Genomic DNA, 18,733 nt, shown 5'->3' with positions numbered 1-18,733 from the left:
GGGACCGCCTCCCTGGTCTAGAGGTAGAGCGTCCGCCCGGAGAGCGGAAGGTCCGGGGTTCGATCCCCGGCCACGTCATACCAAAAGATGTTAAAATAAATACCCTGCCTGGCGCTCGGTAGTTTGGCGCTAAAACAAGGACTGGTCGTCACGGAGTCAGTATACTGTGTCTGAGTGGGGTATTCATGTTAAACTGCGGCATGGTATCTCAGTGAGCTGGCACTATAAATCGGCATCAGTCCGGACAGTACAAGCAGTCATACACACACACGTACATGCACGTCGCTATATAAGTTCAATAATCTTGGACGCGACGTTAAACCCCATTTCGCCTCACACATAACATGACAAAGTGTTGGTACATGGGATTATCATGCATGATTCTGCAAAACAAACCTCCATGACAATAATATTTTAGATTATTTTTATGGTGCACACGTGTTTTCTTCTGCTGGTAAATGTCATTTTATTATTCAAGTAGTGGCAATATAACTTCTTGCCGGATCTGCACAAAGGAACTATCAATTCTGGCTGGTGTATACGGTGTGCTATAATATATGTATATTTACAACACATGTCATGTCAAGTTCACAGGTCGAGAGATTTTGGCTTGTACATAAGTGTGTCTCTTGTCAGCAGAAATACACTGCACACTGTCTGAACAGTCGAGTTGCTTCAGTGTCATGAACGACATGGATGTGGATTACAGCTTCTACACCGGCAAGTCAAAGGCGTTCTCAGTCGTCGACTATGTCCTTTTCTCTCTCACCTTGGCTGCATCGTTAGGGATCGGACTCGTCTTTGCCATCAAGGACAGAAAAAAAATGGAATCTGAGGAGTACCTCTTAGGTGGTCGCAAGATGTATGCCATCCCTGTAGCTTTGTCGTTGTTGGTGACGTTCATGTCGGCGCTGACGTTGCTCGGGACGCCGGCCGAGATCTACAATTACACGACAATGTACTGGTGGCTATGTGCATCGTTTGTGTTGGCGATACTTATGTCAGGAGTGGTGTTCATTCCGTTCTTCTTCAAACTGGGAGTCACAAGCGTGTTTGAGGTGAGATTCTTTCTCATCTGAATTAAGATATATAAATATCTAATACAAAGGATAAAATAATGTTGGAATTCATGGGAATTGTCTCTTCATGATATCTGTTTTATCCATTCCTGTTGTTTAGTTCATGCCTATTGTTTATTTTATGTTTCCACTTTTTATATTGATGGTTACATATCGGATGGAGCTTTATGTGAAGTTGACCTAACAGCTGTATCAATGTCGTGCCATTTCACATAGGTAGAGAATAACCCCTATTTTGTTCCAGTATCTTGAGATGAGATTCAACAAAGCTGTCCGCATACTAGGCGTCGTCATGTTTCTGACTCTAACGGTATGTTTACATCGAATTATCAACCGTGTCTATATATTATTACTAACAGTATGACAGTTTCTTACGTTTAACGCCGCCAGCAATAATCCGTCTATTGCACTCTCGTGTTTGGACCAAATAAACGCAGTGATCGATAGTGTGAACATAGTCCCAGGCCCACTGTTAAAAGTGATTACATGCTGTCAAAATGAAAAATTAAATATGAAACGTCAAAGCCAGAACATGACTAGTCTTGATTATCCACTGAAACAGATTCCATTGGCCGTTAAAGGCAAAATAGCCGTGAAAATTATATGAATGGATCACTGAAAATCAGGTTTTCGCGAAAAACACTATTTTATTTTGGGACATATTATTTAATTGAGTTGTTATATTGTTTTTGTTTTGGTGGGGTATTGTTGCTGTTTGTTTGTTTGTTTGTTTCAAATTGTTTTGCAGTTGTTGAGTGAGAAATTATTGTTGTGCATTTTAAGAATGCTAGCCTCCATCTGGATTTTGCTTTCTCTATTTTTTTACAAATCCCAGGCAACCCACTAGATGATGGAATTGTCTGTTCTTTACTGTAATAATAGCTAAAAATATAATTCTTTCTTTTCGTGTGTGATACATATGTAAACAATCCAACTCATGTCTTTCTGTCCTTTTCATTTCAGTTGGTATATATGTCCCTTGTGTTATACGCCCCGTCGCTTGCTTTGAATGCAGGTGGGTAAATTGAATGATGTCTTCGACACATAAATCATCACAGCGACAAAGAGAGTAGATTATATCTCAGACTATGATTCGCTCATTCACGGTGTCTTCCTTATGTGTCCACGGTCACACTGTGCCTACAGTAAAATGATACGGTCTGATGCTCAGAAAGTTATGCACGAATGAACTTGACTGTGGCCTGTTAACGTTTCACCTGTGATATGACATTAACCTGTCCATACTGAGACAATGAAACAAAGTAGGCACGATGGGAAACACTTGTGAAATATAATCATAAAAACTAGTTAATTGATGTGACTTGTTCCATATTATTTTCTTGCTGTATATACAGTAATGCTCAGTATACTCAGTCTACTGTTAATTGCTTAAGAACTGGCTTACACTCTTCAAAAAAAGAAACGCACAGGTACATGTAGTATGTAGTTCACTGAACCTGGCTACACAGAAAATCCGGAATATAAATTGGATACTTGTGATTGGAAAATGTTGGTGGCCTGATATTCTAAAAACGGTGGGTCAAAACGCAACCATTGACGATTTGCAATGCCTTAAACGGCATTGTTTTCACACTTGTTCAAAAATGTCATGAGGGAAAACAGTAAAGCAAAATGTTAGTGAAAGTTATGGCATTCGTGATGGTGGCTATAAAAAGGCAAGCATAAGCCAGTAATTTGTCATTCAATTGTCAAATTTTTCAAGTTCGAAAATGCCGAGACTCAGCGATGCCGATCGGAACGTATCCAAAGAGGGGAATCGCAGTCTTCTGTTGCACGCCACTTCAACGTCCACCACAGCAACATTTGCCGCCTTTGTGACCGATACACACAGTTCATTTCCACTGCAGACCGTTCGAGAACCGGCCTACGAAGAGTGAGTTACCACCCCTGCACAGGATTGCTACATTCGACTGTTCCATCTCCGTCATCGCAATGCAACAGCTACGGAGACTGCAGGATGCATCCCTGGTTTGAGAAGGATATTGGACCAGACTGTCAGGTACCATCTTCGCGAGGCTTAAATCCGACCCAGAAGACCAGATGGAAGAGATGTTTATCGTCGTCGAAATGAGCGTTTTGCCCCACATTATATACGTTAATTCGACAATTTCTAGGGAAGTAGTGTCATTGTGTGGGGGGCCATATCATACACCACGAGATCTGACTTGGTTGTGGTTTAGGGACAATTGACAGCAAATCGCTACATGAATCAAATTCTTCAACTCACGTTCTTTAATCATTGACCGCCAGAGGGAGCTGTTTCAACAGGACAACGCTCCACTGCACACAGCTCGTGTTACGGTAGACTACCCTCATAATGCCAACATCAACGTCCTGCCCTGGCCGTCGAGAAGTGTACGTCAACGTCAGAACACGCCGCAGACACTCCCACAACTGGCAAACGCGTTACAAGCAGAATGGCGCAGAATTCCGCAGGACAGAATTCGAACACTTATCCAGTCAGTGCCGAGGAGATGCAGAGCCGTGATTGCTACCCGGGGCGGTCACACGAGATACTGAGTTCAGCCAACCTTGTGGCCTTATGTGAACTGACAATGAACAGTTTTCAATCCATTGTACAACGACAACATGTAACTATCGAGCTCCAAAATTTCATATTTGTATCTATGATATTAAATTAAATATATCGACATTATTAGGTACAATAAATTTACTAAAACTCTACCTGTGCGTTTCTTTTTTTGAAGAGTGTATTTGTACGACAATGGATTTAAACGTAAATTGTATTGATCTTCAAAAATAGTTAAGTGATGTGATTGGTTCCATATTATTTATTTTGTTGTTCATGTTTATACAGTTATAAGAACTTATTTCCTCTATCGGTTTTTTCTTAATTACTAACGTTGTTTTTATCTGCAACAGTACAAGCATCACTTGATTGGGCAACAGATATTGACATATTAATTTACTTTCTTTTATCTCTCCGAGAGAGAGGCTTATCTCTTATGAAATAATACGCCAAACAAAAGTGGTTCAGTCCATTTACAAAAATATTTCCCAATGTGCATACAGTAATTTCTGTTGGCAAAATGGGGTGTAGGCGCAATGGGATTGAATCTATTCAGGCATCCCTAAGCATTAGTCTTGAAATTAAACATATAAATGGATATAATAAAATTTGTATAAGATTTAATATAAGATTGTATACACAAATGTTTGGCAAAACATTTTGACATAACTCAGATATATAAAACGCCCACGCCAGAAAATAATCAGTCTTGAATGTCTGCCGAACATGATTCCACTGGGCGTAAAAGACAAACTAGTGGTGAAAAGTATATGAAACTGACAATACTGAAAATCAGTGGTGACATCGGGTCTTCGTGAAAAGGGTAAGCATGGTCCGCTCTACCAGGAGAACCCGCCCCTCGCACAATTTGCATAAAATAGCAATGATTCTTGTCTAACCTAAAAACCTTCCTCAGTTCTCGTTGTCCTTGGGAAGAATATTTAGGACAGTTTCTACACCCAGAAAAGTTCATCACATATTTACATATGAGATTTATGTCATACCTTTCATGCTATCACATCTTACATTGTGCATGTGTCAATTAAGTTTAACATTATTGTATGTTACGGATCGATCGATGCCAGGCAGACCTTTGATAGGACTGCTATATTGTATTCTATCTATACAAAAAATATTATATCATTAATCATCAGTCTTGGTATAATCATGGAATGCCAAGAATATCTTGATTGTCAAAAATATGCAACTCATCTTCAGATATCACAATTTGTCCCCAGTATCCCAACCTTGTCGTAATAGGCGAGTAACGGGATCAGGTGGTCAGGCTCGCTAACTTGGTTGATGCATCAATGCTCATGATGTTAGTCACTGGATTTTCTGGTCCAGACTCAATTATTTACAGACCGACGTCATGTTTATATAGCTGGGATATTGCTGAGTGCGGCGTCAAACAACAAACATCTTCAGATGATCAGTTTATTCAAGGCACGATAATCCTTATAACGTCTGACATTAATCTTGAAGGTATCGTATAACCTTTATCTTGAAGTAAATAGTGTACATTTAATAATCATAGAAATATAATGTATGTGCCATATCGAAACAGGCATTGTGTCATTAAAATATTATTTCGTAGGTGAAGTGAAATGGGGTTTAACGTCGCGTTCAAAATTATTGCACCTATATAGCGACGTGCATGCACGTGTGTGAGTGTGTATGGCTGCTTGTACTAGTCCGGACTGATGCCGATTTATAGTGCTAGCCCACTGAGGTACCATGCCGCAGTTAAACACGAATACCCCACTCAGACACAGTATACTGACTCCGAGCCGACCAGTCCTTGTCGTTATTGACGAGCGCCAAACAGGGTAACAACAAGTACCATCTTTTAACGTCTTTCGGTATGACCCGGCCGGGGATCGAACCCAGGACCTTCCGCTCTCCGGGCGGACGCTCTACCCCTAGGCCACGGAGACGGTCCTATTTAGGAGGTATTAAATACGCAATTACATGTAAATACCTTAAACATTATCTTGTTACAGTGACAGGAATAAACCTTTGGGGTTTATTGGTCTCCGTGGCCCTCATCGCTACAATTTACACAGCTGTGGTGAGTTATTTTCTTGAATACGATACTGTCACTACCTGATGAAAATAATAGTACGTTAAAGGGACTATGTCGGATTAAATAGTTCATTAGTGGAATACACATATTTTTACGTATTTAGTAATCCTCTATCCGTTTGAAAAAAAATAAAATCGAGTGAAATAACGCTTTACGCAGAGTTTTACTGTAGCGTTAGATCACATACGTAATAAACAGATTAATTGGCACTTTTTGTCAAATCACACGTTTTGCTCATCTCGTAATCATAAATATGATCACATTCTAACTCGTAACTCTGTCATTCAAGAAAACATGAATCATATCACAATTTGTCTCTTAGCCGTGCCAGGATCCGCTGATCACGGTTTATAATCTCAGGTTCTCCCGATCCCTGGCATGTTGGCAACCAAAACTATGCTTGTGGCGAGAGAATTGAAGACGTGAAAGCAGCGCTAACCTAACTCACTCGCTGTAGCCTTCTGTACAGAACCTTGTATAATCTAATTCAACTTGTTCAAAGACCTTTTTTCTGTTCACATCAATTTAAGTATGTATACCACCCTAACTGCAAACGATTACCCTATTTTCAAACAGAAAATGTCCTAGTTTCACGCGAGGCACAAATTACGTATACAATGTCTCGCAAAGAACTGACAATTGTCACTAAGCAGTGGCCATGGATATATGCCACTACAAATCCCCCGCTAAAATCAGACTTACGTAAACAGTATTGTGAAGGTATAACCCACTTTCCTCAAAGAGATCCTTCTATTCACATAGCGCATGTTTACATAACCCCCTACTTCGCGTGTGTTATGGTCATTGATGGTTTAAGTGTCATCGAGGACCTAGGCAAGTACTTAACTGTAGTCCCAGCAAAACTGGAATTAGGTCATTCAAACAAACCTTCACGCGGCTGACATCACTCGCACTAGACCTGTACCTGTTAATCCAGCCACCCTGCGGGGTTGTTACAGCATATATTTGCCGAGGTTCAATGCACATATTGTCGGCATTCGTCAGAGCAAAAAACATAAACTTGGAGATGACGATGTAGTAGATGATGATGGTCATGTTGATCAAGATGATCATCATTACACTTGTAGAAAACATGTGAGACTTGACATATAACGACGGGGGCATATGTAGTCGTCAGTATGTCAGTCTGTCCGTCTGTAATCATATATGTTCCGGAGCATATCTCGAACACCATACAGTCTAGCTTCACGAAACTCCATACACTTTTTGATCACATTGAGCAATGGTGCATGTTGCTAGTTAGAGATTTTCCAAAGTTGTATGTACAAAACATGTTATAGAGTAGAACGTCGTAGTGGAAATGTATTTGTAGTTAGAAATGATATACGTTAAACTGTATTTATTTCTACAACCATATGTGTAGTGGATTGGTATTTATAAACAGGGTTGCCCAGGGTCTCTCCCCTATATCAATATATATCCCGCATTGTACAGAATAGTTTATTAGTGAGTGAGTGAGTTTGGTTTTACGCCGCTTTTAGCAATATTCCAGCAACATCACGGCGGGGGACACCAGAAATGGGCTTCACACATTGTACCCAAGTCGGGAATCGAACCCGGGTCTTCGGCGTGACGAGCGAACGCTTTAACCACCAGGCTACCCGACCGCCCCAGAATAGTTTATTAAACATACTTAGCAAAATAGAAGTGGTATTCAAACAAGTGTAATAAAGACAAATATATACATGAACACAGGCATTCCAAAGTTTTACAGATAAATAGTAATGCAGCAATCTTATGTCTAACCAGTATATCACTTGTATTATCACTAATTTATAACTCATGTATCAGAGGTATATTCCAAAACTACCAATTTCAAAAGATAAAACATTTCTGGTTTCTGGTCGTACATTAATATCTTCAGTTCAATTTGTATTTCGATATAAAACAGTTTAAGATCATATATATTGGTTTGGAAATAACAATTACATCTCATAAGCGTACACTGAGGACACTTAAAGATAATCAAAATATCTCCATAATGGTGTCCGCATTAACAATATCCTGAGTCGTCTAATCATCTATCATAGCTGTGGCCTTCCAAATCACTGCTCAAATCACTCCACCCCGGCATATACCGTCGCCGACGATGATGCGACAATATATACCCAGCGACAATGAATGCCGCACCTGAGGTTATAATAGATCCCCTCATAGGTCCTACTCAAATGCGCTCATGGCCAGTCGGATCCAAGCTGTGTGGAGTTGTGTCCCTTATATATAAGTTTTGATCGTGTGCTTCCCATATTCGTCTCGCTTAGAAATCTTGATGTTTCAGCTGCATATCCGGTGTTTGTGAGTTCCACAAAGTGACAAAAGTCACCTGTACTTTGGGCATTCGTCTTACATTAAGTTGACACACTGGGATATTTCGAAATCGTGTATAAAGCGGCTTTAAACAAAACCCTTCCCGTTTGTTTGTTTGATTGTTTGTTTGTTTATTTATTTGGGTTGTTTTTCTCGTTTTTTCTTAAAAGCCGCACTTAGCAATATTCCAAGAATGTGACGGCGGTCTGTAAATAAATGAGTCTGGGCGAGACAATCCAGTGTTTGACATCACGAACGTTGATCTACGCAATTAGGATAAGATTACATGCATCAACCAAGTCAGCGACCCTAAAGACCCGGTCCTCTAGTCCAAACGAAGACATCTATATTTCTGAGAATAGGTTATTAAAAGGCGACTATGCTTGTCGTAAGAGGCGACTAACGGGATCGGGTAGTCAGGCTCGCTGACTTGGTTGATATCTGTCATCTTATCCAAGTTTCGTAGATCGAGGCTCATAATGTCAACCACTTTATTGTCTGGTCCAGACTCGATTATTTACAGACCGCCGTCATATAGCTGGAATATTGAAAATGCGGCGTAAACAACAAACAAACAATGTATTTCCTTTGAATATTCATAACGCTTAGGATACCATGTCTAGGTCAATCACACGATATACGAGAGAAAGCCATGGATACCCATGTGATGCTATCTTCACCTTTATTAATGTGATATTTTCTCTAAACGGTTGATAAATTCCAAATGTCACCAATATAAGCATTATTATTTTTTTTACGTAGACCATTACCATCATGAGAAATAGGAGACTGGCAAAATGAATTTCCTATGCTTTTCATTATTTGCGGGGCGGTAGAGGTGAGTGAGTGAGTATGGTTTGACGCCGCTTTTACCGGGGCGGTAGGGTAGCCTATTGGTTGAAGCGTTCGCTCGCCGAAAACCCGGGTTCTTTTCCCGACATGGGTACAATGTGTGAAGCCCATTTCTGGTGTTCTCCGCCGTGATGTTGTTGGAATATCGCTAAAAGCGGCGTAAACCATATTCACTCACCTAACCACTCACTCACTCTTATTATTTACTTTTGAGTACATGTAAGTTTATTCATAAATATCACTGATCTGTTCTATACAGGGTGGCATGAAGGCTGTGTTGTGGACAGACACACTGCAGGCAGTAGTCATCGCTGCCGGGTTGTTTGCGGTACTAATTCAGGGTTCCATCGTCATGGGCGGCTTCCAGAACGCCTGGGACATCGCCGCCAACAGATCTAGGATTTACTTCCACGAGTAAGACAATTTCTGCGTAACAATATATAGTATGTATAATATTGTCATGTTAGGCTTGTATGATGGGATGCGAACAAACATTCATTACCACAGGTTGAAGAAATGGCTAACTAAGCAATATTCCAGCTTCATGACGGCGTTCGGTAAATGATCGATGGGTAAAAAAAATAATCTGGACCAGATATTCCAATGATTGACATCATGAGCATCGATCTACGCAATTGGGATACGATGACAACCAAATCAGCGAGCCTGACCACCCGATCCCGTTTAGTCGCCCCTTAGACAAGCATGCGTTGAAGAAGACCTATTCTTACCCGGATTCTTCACGGGCTCAAGGGCATGTCAGTTTTTATACAGACTGTTCATGTTTAAACAAATAGGATCACAAGGTAATAAGAAAGTCAATGTGATGGGGAAATCATTGAGGGCGTCAGTGATTAAGCTGAGTGCGATAGCATTGAAGCTTTATCATACATGTATATTATATATTTGCCCCTCCGTTCGCCGTCTAGTAAGCATGATTATGAGTGGGATTAAGGGATTGAAACATACTCCTCTTTCTTTCAACAACGGAAATGTGACAAAGGCCTACATCATCTACATCACAAATTGAGTTCAGTAATCGGTGAGAACACAATGTGCGAAACATTCTATTTATTCGATTGCGCTTATTGTTTGGGTATCGGTACTTTCATTACTTTTGTTTTGAGGCTTTTTGTGTTTAAAACATTTGCTGATTTGTGAATAAAAAAATGACGCATCGATCATACTTATTTCAAGTTATCATGGAATGTGAATGTTTCTCGAAAGATGAATTGGTGATCTCGCTACAAATGAACCCCTACCCGAATATATTCGGGATGATCCCCTACGTTGACAGATTAGTTCGTTTGTTCAGGATATTTTCTCCAAATTACATTATCCCGTCGTTGTCTTGAAATAGCACTACAAAGATGAAATGGCATGTCACAGACTCTGTGAGATTGGTAAAGTGTCAGGCAAAAGAAAGCGCCCACTAATGTCGGTTGGTGGTTAAGGATGAGACGAATAAGAAATGGTTATTCGACGGTGATGTACTTGCTGTGTTTTGATCCTTAAGTCTGCAGCGTTTCAGACTGTTTTCAGAGTAGCAACGTTTCAGTAACGTTAGTAATTTTTTGGTCAAATCCAATTTTTAAATGTATACTTCCTTTTGCCTGGTGGTTTATGTTATATTAGTTGGAAAACTGGTCATTGATTGTAGTTTTTTATACCCTACCGACTGTACTGTTTTGTGACCAGTGTAAAGCAATTCCTTAAAACGATATTGTATTGCAATTATTTCTTTTTTGTCACCGAGTGTGTTTTTGAGAAATAACCATAAACAAAATAATAAAAGGTAAATATTGGCTGCATGTCTCCAGTTTCAGCGTTGATCCCACTACTCGGCATTCAGTATGGACCATCCTCATTGGCGGAGGCTCTTTGTGGCTGAGCAACTATGGCGTCAATCAGGCACAAGTACAGAGGGCACTCTCCTGTCCGTCCATCAGAAAGGCCCAGATGTGAGCAGATGTTTGGGTGATCTGGGTTTTATACCACAAACATATCATATTGGTTTAGTTATGGATGTTTGAATTTCAACGCCTAGTGTTCTGTGAAAAAGGAAGATGAATGTAATTTATATGTCAAGATGTTATATCTACGAACTTTGCATCCTCGATTGTGATCCTTGGTTTACACATTTGAATTTCAAAGTGGCGTTGAATCCGACTAAGAATAATATTAATATGTACCTTAAATTAATGCACAATGTATTTAGTAAATGACTTGACCTGGTGTCATAACTGATTTTCAGTGATCCATGCGCATACTTTTCATCATTTATTTCTCTATTTTAACTTTAATGACCAATGGAATGTTTGGGCAGATATTAGAGACTTAGACTGGATTTGACGTTTTGAACATACGTCAAGCCGTTAGTGGGAATGATTAGAATGATCGAATTATAATCAAATAAGGTAAATGAGTACATTGTGATTGAAACAATTCCTATGTTGGATTGTAGTGCTCTTTTCGTGAACCTGATCGGTCTGATCTTCATCGTCAGCATGTGCTGCATGATAGGAATCGTCATGTTTGCCTTCTACGCCGACTGCCATCATCTCCAGTTCAACAACCTCATCACTAGTACAGATCTGGTAGAAGTTATTGTCACCAGTATATATTCTATCTGCATTTCTTGTTTGTTTCATTTTTCCACTATCAAACATGGGTGGACACTTTTTTTTGAAAGGCACTTTAGTCGGAATCGTACAATAGTTTCTAATGATTATAGAAATAGTTTTGTCCGTTATTTTTACTATTTTCCACCGATCCTTTTTAATGGTCGATATGTGTTCATCAATGATAGAGGATGTGGATGCCAGTCACATCTAATTGATGTTGAATATGACAACAAACACGACAATGTTCAAATATACTTTTTTAAACTTGGTTTTCGAATACGCCGTCTCCAAAACTTGAAATGTGAAACAACAAGGAAAAGCAGCAGGTATTTCATTCCGCCGACTAGAAATAGGTAAAATGGTAGAAGAAATTTATTTACCATCGCTGTCAAGATATAAATTATTGAAAATACCAGAACTGCATGTAAAACCTGATAAAAATGAATCTTAAAAATATCCGCCCCCACTTTATTGTTTTCAGTTGCTTTTTTTTATTTACCTATTTGCTTCCCTATTTCCCATTTTTCCCATTTTGAGGAAACCTCAATCAAAATATTTGAAATGGGATCTGTTCACTTTTGTACTTTTTCGACCTATCGACCTGAATCTTTTGGACCAAACATCCGTAAACCAAAAATAAAAGGTGTGTCCTTAGTTGTGATGAATATGCTTCTCTTAATATTTCATGGCCACACCGTAAATGGACCACTGTCTTAAAGACGTTATTAATTCTACAGTAAAAACTACATTGACGGCAGACATAAAATTATGGAGCTGCTGTTGAATTTATGTGAACAGACATTACTTGCAAGTATGTTACATAATCAGGATATTTATAAATAAATCAGTTCATATTATATGATATCTCAGGGATGGAGGGGTAGCCGAGTGGTCACTCACTCACTCACTCACTCTTAAATCTCAGCTGTTGCCGCTGTATGTGATGGACATCCTGGGACATCTGCACGGCCTACCCGGAGTGTTCGTCTCGTGTATCATCAGCGGAGGTCTCAGGTACACGGTTATCTCCCCTTTCCTTAAGTGGTCACGTGTCAGTCTGACGGTAAACGTTAAACTTGTTGTGTTCCTAAGCACTTGTTTTTACGTGACATCTCGTTGCATATCGAAGAATAACTTAAGTCGTAAAGGAAACAATTCGTTTTATGTTTGATAACTCAATCAGTTATGTCTGTTTCAGCTCGCTGTCCTCAGGCTTCAATGCAATCAGTGCCGTAATATCCAAAGATTTAATCCAACCATTCTGCTGTAGAAAAATGTCAGACAGAGCTGTAACTATTCTGTGCAAGATCATTGGTAGGTAGCCACCAAAGCAGTGTCTCGTTATTACGGTGGCACATAAGGGACATGGAGTCTGTTTTTAAATATTTTGATATTTCACTTACTTTTATCGTAACCTTTTTGCAAATTAACACAATTTGTCATACAAATATGTGATAAATCATGTATAAAAACAACCGAAAACATGGAAAATGTACTTTCAAGTAGCTATTGAATCGCTGAAATGTGAAGCGAAAATGTCAAAAACTAAAATGGAAATGTCCAAAACAAAAACGAAAATGTCAAAAACTAAAAGGAAAATGTCAAAAACAAAAGCGAAAATGTCAAAAAATAAAATGAAAATACAGAAAAGTATTTCCACCGCGGTGTAAATAGTTTTCTGTATATTCATTTTAGTTTTTTATGTGTATAAGATTTGGCGATTCCGGGTTACCTCCGGTTTGCATTAAGAGTCGGCTTATGTGAGATACGGGTGGTCTGGCTCTGTGACCTGGCTATGACCTGTCATCATAACCCGGTCGAAGGCGTGGGTCATGTCTCACGCTCATTGTCACATGTTTGCCAGGTCAAGAATCCATAATATTCAGCCGTGATGTATCTGAAACAGTGATGACTGCTGCGATAAACAACAATTTCTCACTCTTAATGAAGAGTTATTTCTTCCAAATTTTATGCAGCCATAAAATTGAACATTATTCATGAATTTGAGATACATGTAGATGTAAATGCGAAAATGTAACTTTATAGCAAAAACAGGGATTTCATATCCTCAAATTTAAGCAAATGAATAGTGTATTTGTTGTTATTTCCTGTGCTGCAGTGTTTGTAGTTGGAGGTCTGACGGTAGCCCTGGCGTTTGTTGTGTCACAGTTAGGGAGCGTCATGGAGGTACGTAAAGTGCCTACACTTTTCGCGATGTATTTGCCAATGCACCTGCAGATTCGTTGAGGGGCCATTGAGGGGTGTACCTCAGATAACTAAAGTATTTGACACGGACGTAAAATATTCACAGAACACAAACAGTGTCCTCACATTTTCGTATTCCACGCAAACCTCGTGGCAGGGCGGTCGTATTATAATGCATTATTCACCAAATTATAGGCCTGGAATTCGTATTGTGGGAGCCGAAAATAAACATTCTGAAGTCTTTGATTTTAATTTGCGTCTGGAATTGTGAGAGAGAATTTACTTAACGGTATTTTCAGAGTAACTTTATAACAATGTCATGTATTTAATCATGGCGTTGGGGTTCGATTCTCAACATGGGTACAATGAGAGAAGCCGTTTTTTCCAAAGCCTGCATAACAACCCACTCAGTCAGGCCTAATATGCTCTAATATATCAGGGGTTTACTTATAAAGTGTTAAAACGTCAACATCATAATCACTCCCCGAAACAGATCCCCTTGGGTGTAAAAGGGAAAATAGCTAATGTGCCAAATTTATGAATGAATCTCTGAAACTCAGTGATGACATTGTAACATGACATTGATGACAAGTAAGTATATGATGTTAATATGTTGCATACACATCATTCATAATGCTGTATGTATGTTCAGGCTACATACAGCGTGACAAGCGTGCTCAGCGGTCCCATGTTTGGCCTCTTCGTCTTGGGAATGTTCTTTCCCTGGGCAAATTCTTGGGTAAGCATAGTTCTAAATAACAGACAATGTCACTATCGTCTGGATCAATCGGCTGTACATGTACGTACTTATAAGCGTGAGACGTAATTTGCCATCTTTGAATTTGAATTCTTGCAGGGGGCTCTTGCTGGGGGCCTGACGTCGGTGACATTCATGGTCTGGATCTGTATCGGCGCGTACTTGAACAAAGCGTCCACTGGCGTTTTCTCATCTTTTTCAACTGACGGCTGCAACTGGAACGTCACTACACCGTCGGCTACACTGGCAACCACTACATCACCTTTAAATATCACCCGAGACGATGCTCCACTTGGCTCAAGGTATGTATTTTTATCAGTTATTTTAATCATTTCATCGGATCTAACAATACTCACGGAAAACTGATGACGTAAATTCAGTGCTACACCAAGATAATTATATAAATAAAAGCGACAAAACCGTTGCCATATTCATTAAAAAAAACTGCTAACAGCACTGTCCATTGTACGATTCCGACTCTATCATAAGAATGTGTTCATGAATCACTATCAAAAAGTGATGATATGAGGTGTTCGCGAAAAGGTGAGCGTATCCTGCCCCACCGGTCACTGAAATACTGTTTGATGCGGCGTTAAATCCCCGTTTCTTCACTACAATCAGCACAAGGGCACATTCCTTTCTGTCATATCTATGCACAGAGAATACATTATCAGGTGACGATGAAAACTTATGATATTTTTTTCAGTGATCCTTTCTACCCGCTGTATGAGTTATCGTACTTAAATTACTCTCCCACAGCAGTGGCGGTGGTTGTAGTCGTTGGACTTGTCGTCAGCTTCATCACAGGTGATTTTCACTGTTTTCAATTTACTGGTACAGCATCTACATGTAAGATGTGCTAACAAACCGACATATCAAGATTACTTGAGGGTGGAGGCCTTGTTTAGGGCGGGGATGGGTGGGTGTAGTCTCGTGATCAACCAGAAACCTTTATAAATGAGAAACATTATTAATTATATTTTACTTATCACTATGTATGTTAAGGTATTTGGGGAATGGGAGAAGGACTTGATACAAAACATCCTCCAAACATTTAACCATTCCTACGCATAAAGAATCGGAGTAACAAAAAACTCTTCACAATAGGGATGCTTTCAACTTTCTAATAGTCAACGTTCCGTTTATGTCGAGCAATATTCCAGCAGCTCCATCTCTTGGTGTCCACTTGTACAACTGTTGAGGTACCATCGAGCATGATCTTTCTATTGAGATTTCAAAGAGCGTCATACGACTCTTCCTCAAAAGTTCTTTGATCAAGACTACAACAGTCAATGCTTTCAATAAAGTTGGTTGGTTGGTTTGTTGTTTAACGCCGCACTCAGCAATATTCCAGCTATATGACGGCGGTCTGTAAATAATCGAGTCTGAACCAGACAATCCAGTGATTGACATCATGAGCATCGTTCCACGCAATTGGGATCGGTGACATGTATCAACCAAGTCAGCGAGCCTGACCACCTAATCCCGTCAGTCGCCTCTTACGACAAGCATAGTCGCCTGTTACGGCAAGCTTGGGTTGATGATTACTTACTGTAATACCTATCCTACCCCGGATCTTTACGGGTCGAAATAGACATGTAACTGTATCTATGGACACCACGTTTTGTAAAAGCCTAATGGATAAAGGAATGAAGTTTTTCCTTAAGTGGTGTACAAAGTTGCAACATCAAATGTGGATTCTTTTAGACAGATATGACGTTCTATTCAACAAAAAACGTGATGTCATTGAAGTACTTTCCTTAACATCTGCAGCGGTTAGTAGCCTTCCATATTACCCCATAATGTATTTATGTTTATTCGTGATTATTACGGATTCTTCTCGGACGAACTTAGAATAGTATTTTCCCTCCTGATCGTTACGCTAAAGATGCTATTTAATTCAATCCCTTCAGGAAAAACCGATCCTAAAACCATGAACCCTCGTCTGATCTGCCCTCTGTTTGACCGGCTCTTCCCTTGTTTGCCAGAGATGATACTCGGTCCTCTCAGATGTGGGGTCAACTATGAAGGGGTAAGATTATTTCAGAATTTAGTACTTAAAGGTTTCATGGTATACCACCAAAGACTTACTGTAATATACTTCTATTTTCATATGTTCACATATGTATCTATTCTTAAAACTATATCTGTTGGATTATATATTTCAGGAACACGACAGTGTCACGAAATATACACTAAATGGTACGGATGGGACTGTGAACACAAACAAGGCAATATCCGAGAGTTATGATGATAACCAGAAACAAGGACATATCCGTGAAAAGGTGGAATCGAAAATCGGACGTGACAATCCTAATTTTATACAATCTTATCTGTAAATTTCTTCTATTCTCGGAGCTATGTAAAATATATAATTGTCATAATTGTTAAAGGGGGAGTATGCGCCATGGTCTGGTGTCCAAATGGCTTTCATAGAATCATATGTGTTGGAGGTTTCTTCGATTCTTAGTTCTCCGTAAGAGTGAGTGAGTGAGTTGGGTTTAACGCCGCTTTTAACATTATTCCAGTTATATCGCGGCGTGTCAGCTTAATGTGGGAGGAAAGCCCGAAGTGATACAGGACGTTTACCACTTCGGTGAAACCCACGAGCACGGGTATGGTGCTGACAAACCTAGAAACATAATCGGGGCGAACTGGGATTCGAACCCACAATCATAGGTTTCTGGCGTGCCCAAGGGACGCAACTCTGCACAGCGAATCGCGGCGCCTTAAACGACTGGGCCACCCGTGCCCCCTCTCTATAAGAGATATATAGAGAGAGAGAACGTTCTTAATTGTTAGATAACCATGCTGATTCCGTACTGCCCCCCCAGCATCATATGCTTGTCGCGGGAGGCGACTAAATTGATCGGGTGGTCAGGCTCGGTGGGTGATGTGGTTGATTAAAAGAGACATCGTATATCATGTGCATGGATCGATGCTCATGATGTCAATCCCTGTATTGTCTGGTCCAGACTCGATTATTTATAAACCGCCGTCATATAGCTGGATCAAAGCAATTGTAATAAAATGAAAATAGAATTCCCTTGATAATCGAAGACTGCTTGTTCATCAATGACAGAGATACCCTACCTGATTTGCTGCATTTGATTTCACTGTAAATTAATAGCAGGTGATTCCATAGCATCTGATTGGTTAACCATTTTGTTTGGCGTTTATAAACCGAGGAAAAAATATACCACGCCTACTAGCAGTCAACTGTTTCACGATTGGCTGATAACAGTGTGGGCGGAACTTGGGTTGCAATATGGCGCTGAAAGATCACTGATTCCGTATTGTGGTGTTAATGTTTTTTGTGTTAATGATTTAATGAGTAGCTGTAACTTAGATATGTTTTGGTTTACCCAAGTCACTGTAACGGCGTTCATGACGTGTTTTCAATTTTTTTAACTTTTACAATGTACAAAATACATTTAAGTAAAGGGTCGCCGTGAAAACAGTTATAACAATATTTTGGAAAGGGTTAAGTAACCGGGGTAAAAAAGAAAGCTTCCATTTGTCGGCGGGTTGTTTGGGTACTTTTGGGTGGAAGATATCCCGTCTCATCCACTAACATGCGAGGTGGTGACATAGGGTTTAACGTCACTGTTGAAGATTATTGTATTTATTATTTCTCTTATATTGCGATGTGCGTGCGTGTGTGCGTGGGCTTGTCCTGACTAATGCCGGTTTTAAAGTGCTAGCTCACTGCGATACTATGCGGCAGTTTAACATGGATATCCCCATCAGACACATTTAACGCTTTGGATAATTGTGCTTGACGATTCATACACCGGGGGTCCGTCCCTCTGCTCTTACCTGTTTAAACCATGGTCAACATTCAGGATCCCATACATTCCGAATCAAACACAAATATCTCCATTCCTAAACGGATTAACTATTAGTCTCGATGTTAGTAAATATTTAATTGTTAACATGTTAATTCCACAGACTTTCTCATGATGCATTCATATATACTTTTCTGTCTCAATGTTTTTCCATTCTCTTCCTTGTCATTCGTATAAATAAAATTTTAAAAAGTGGGCCTCAGATTTCATGGACATATTATACATGAGTTGACACCATGATAACTTATCTCTAAACTATCGCCTGGCATTTCCTCATCCAAAAAGCATGGTCTGTGTCATGTAATAAATAGCCGTCTGTGATTTTAATAACATGCATTATTCACAGAATTTTCACCGCCATATTGCCTATTACTCCCAGTGAAATTATGGCATTTATTCGAGA

At 39.7% G+C, this 18,733-nt stretch overlaps 1 protein-coding gene across 1 annotated transcript; it reads left to right on the top strand.

The window, feature by feature from the left end:
* Positions 1-301: 301 nt before the first annotated feature.
* On the top strand, positions 302-17,083 carry LOC124132840 (sodium-coupled monocarboxylate transporter 1-like). Its single transcript, XM_046496980.2, has 15 exons — positions 302-1,058; positions 1,324-1,389; positions 2,043-2,094; positions 5,634-5,701; positions 9,156-9,310; positions 10,717-10,857; positions 11,361-11,493; positions 12,446-12,534; positions 12,719-12,834; positions 13,640-13,707; positions 14,378-14,464; positions 14,582-14,784; positions 15,189-15,289; positions 16,396-16,514; positions 16,651-17,083. The coding sequence occupies exons 1-15, from the start codon at positions 684-686 to the stop codon at positions 16,819-16,821; spliced, it is 1,944 nt and encodes a 647-aa protein (XP_046352936.2). The 5' UTR covers positions 302-683; the 3' UTR covers positions 16,822-17,083.
* Positions 17,084-18,733: the final 1,650 nt, after the last annotated feature.

This window comes from Haliotis rufescens, unplaced genomic scaffold (genome assembly GCF_023055435.1).
Source record: "Haliotis rufescens isolate VD_foot unplaced genomic scaffold, xgHalRufe1.0.p SCAF_11, whole genome shotgun sequence".
Classification (NCBI taxonomy): domain Eukaryota; kingdom Metazoa; phylum Mollusca; class Gastropoda; order Lepetellida; family Haliotidae; genus Haliotis; species Haliotis rufescens.
This window is presented reverse-complemented; position numbering and strand designations above follow the sequence as displayed.

Excerpts from the sequence above, each read along its gene's own strand:
- LOC124132840 (XM_046496980.2), top strand. The coding sequence starts at position 684 with ATGAACGACATGGATGTGGATTACAGCTTCTACACCGGCAAGTCAAAG. Across the intron at positions 1,059-1,323 it reads GAGTCACAAGCGTGTTTGAG|TATCTTGAGATGAGATTCAA; the intron begins GTGAGATTCTTT and ends ATTTTGTTCCAG. Across the intron at positions 12,835-13,639 it reads TATTCTGTGCAAGATCATTG|TGTTTGTAGTTGGAGGTCTG; the intron begins GTAGGTAGCCAC and ends CCTGTGCTGCAG.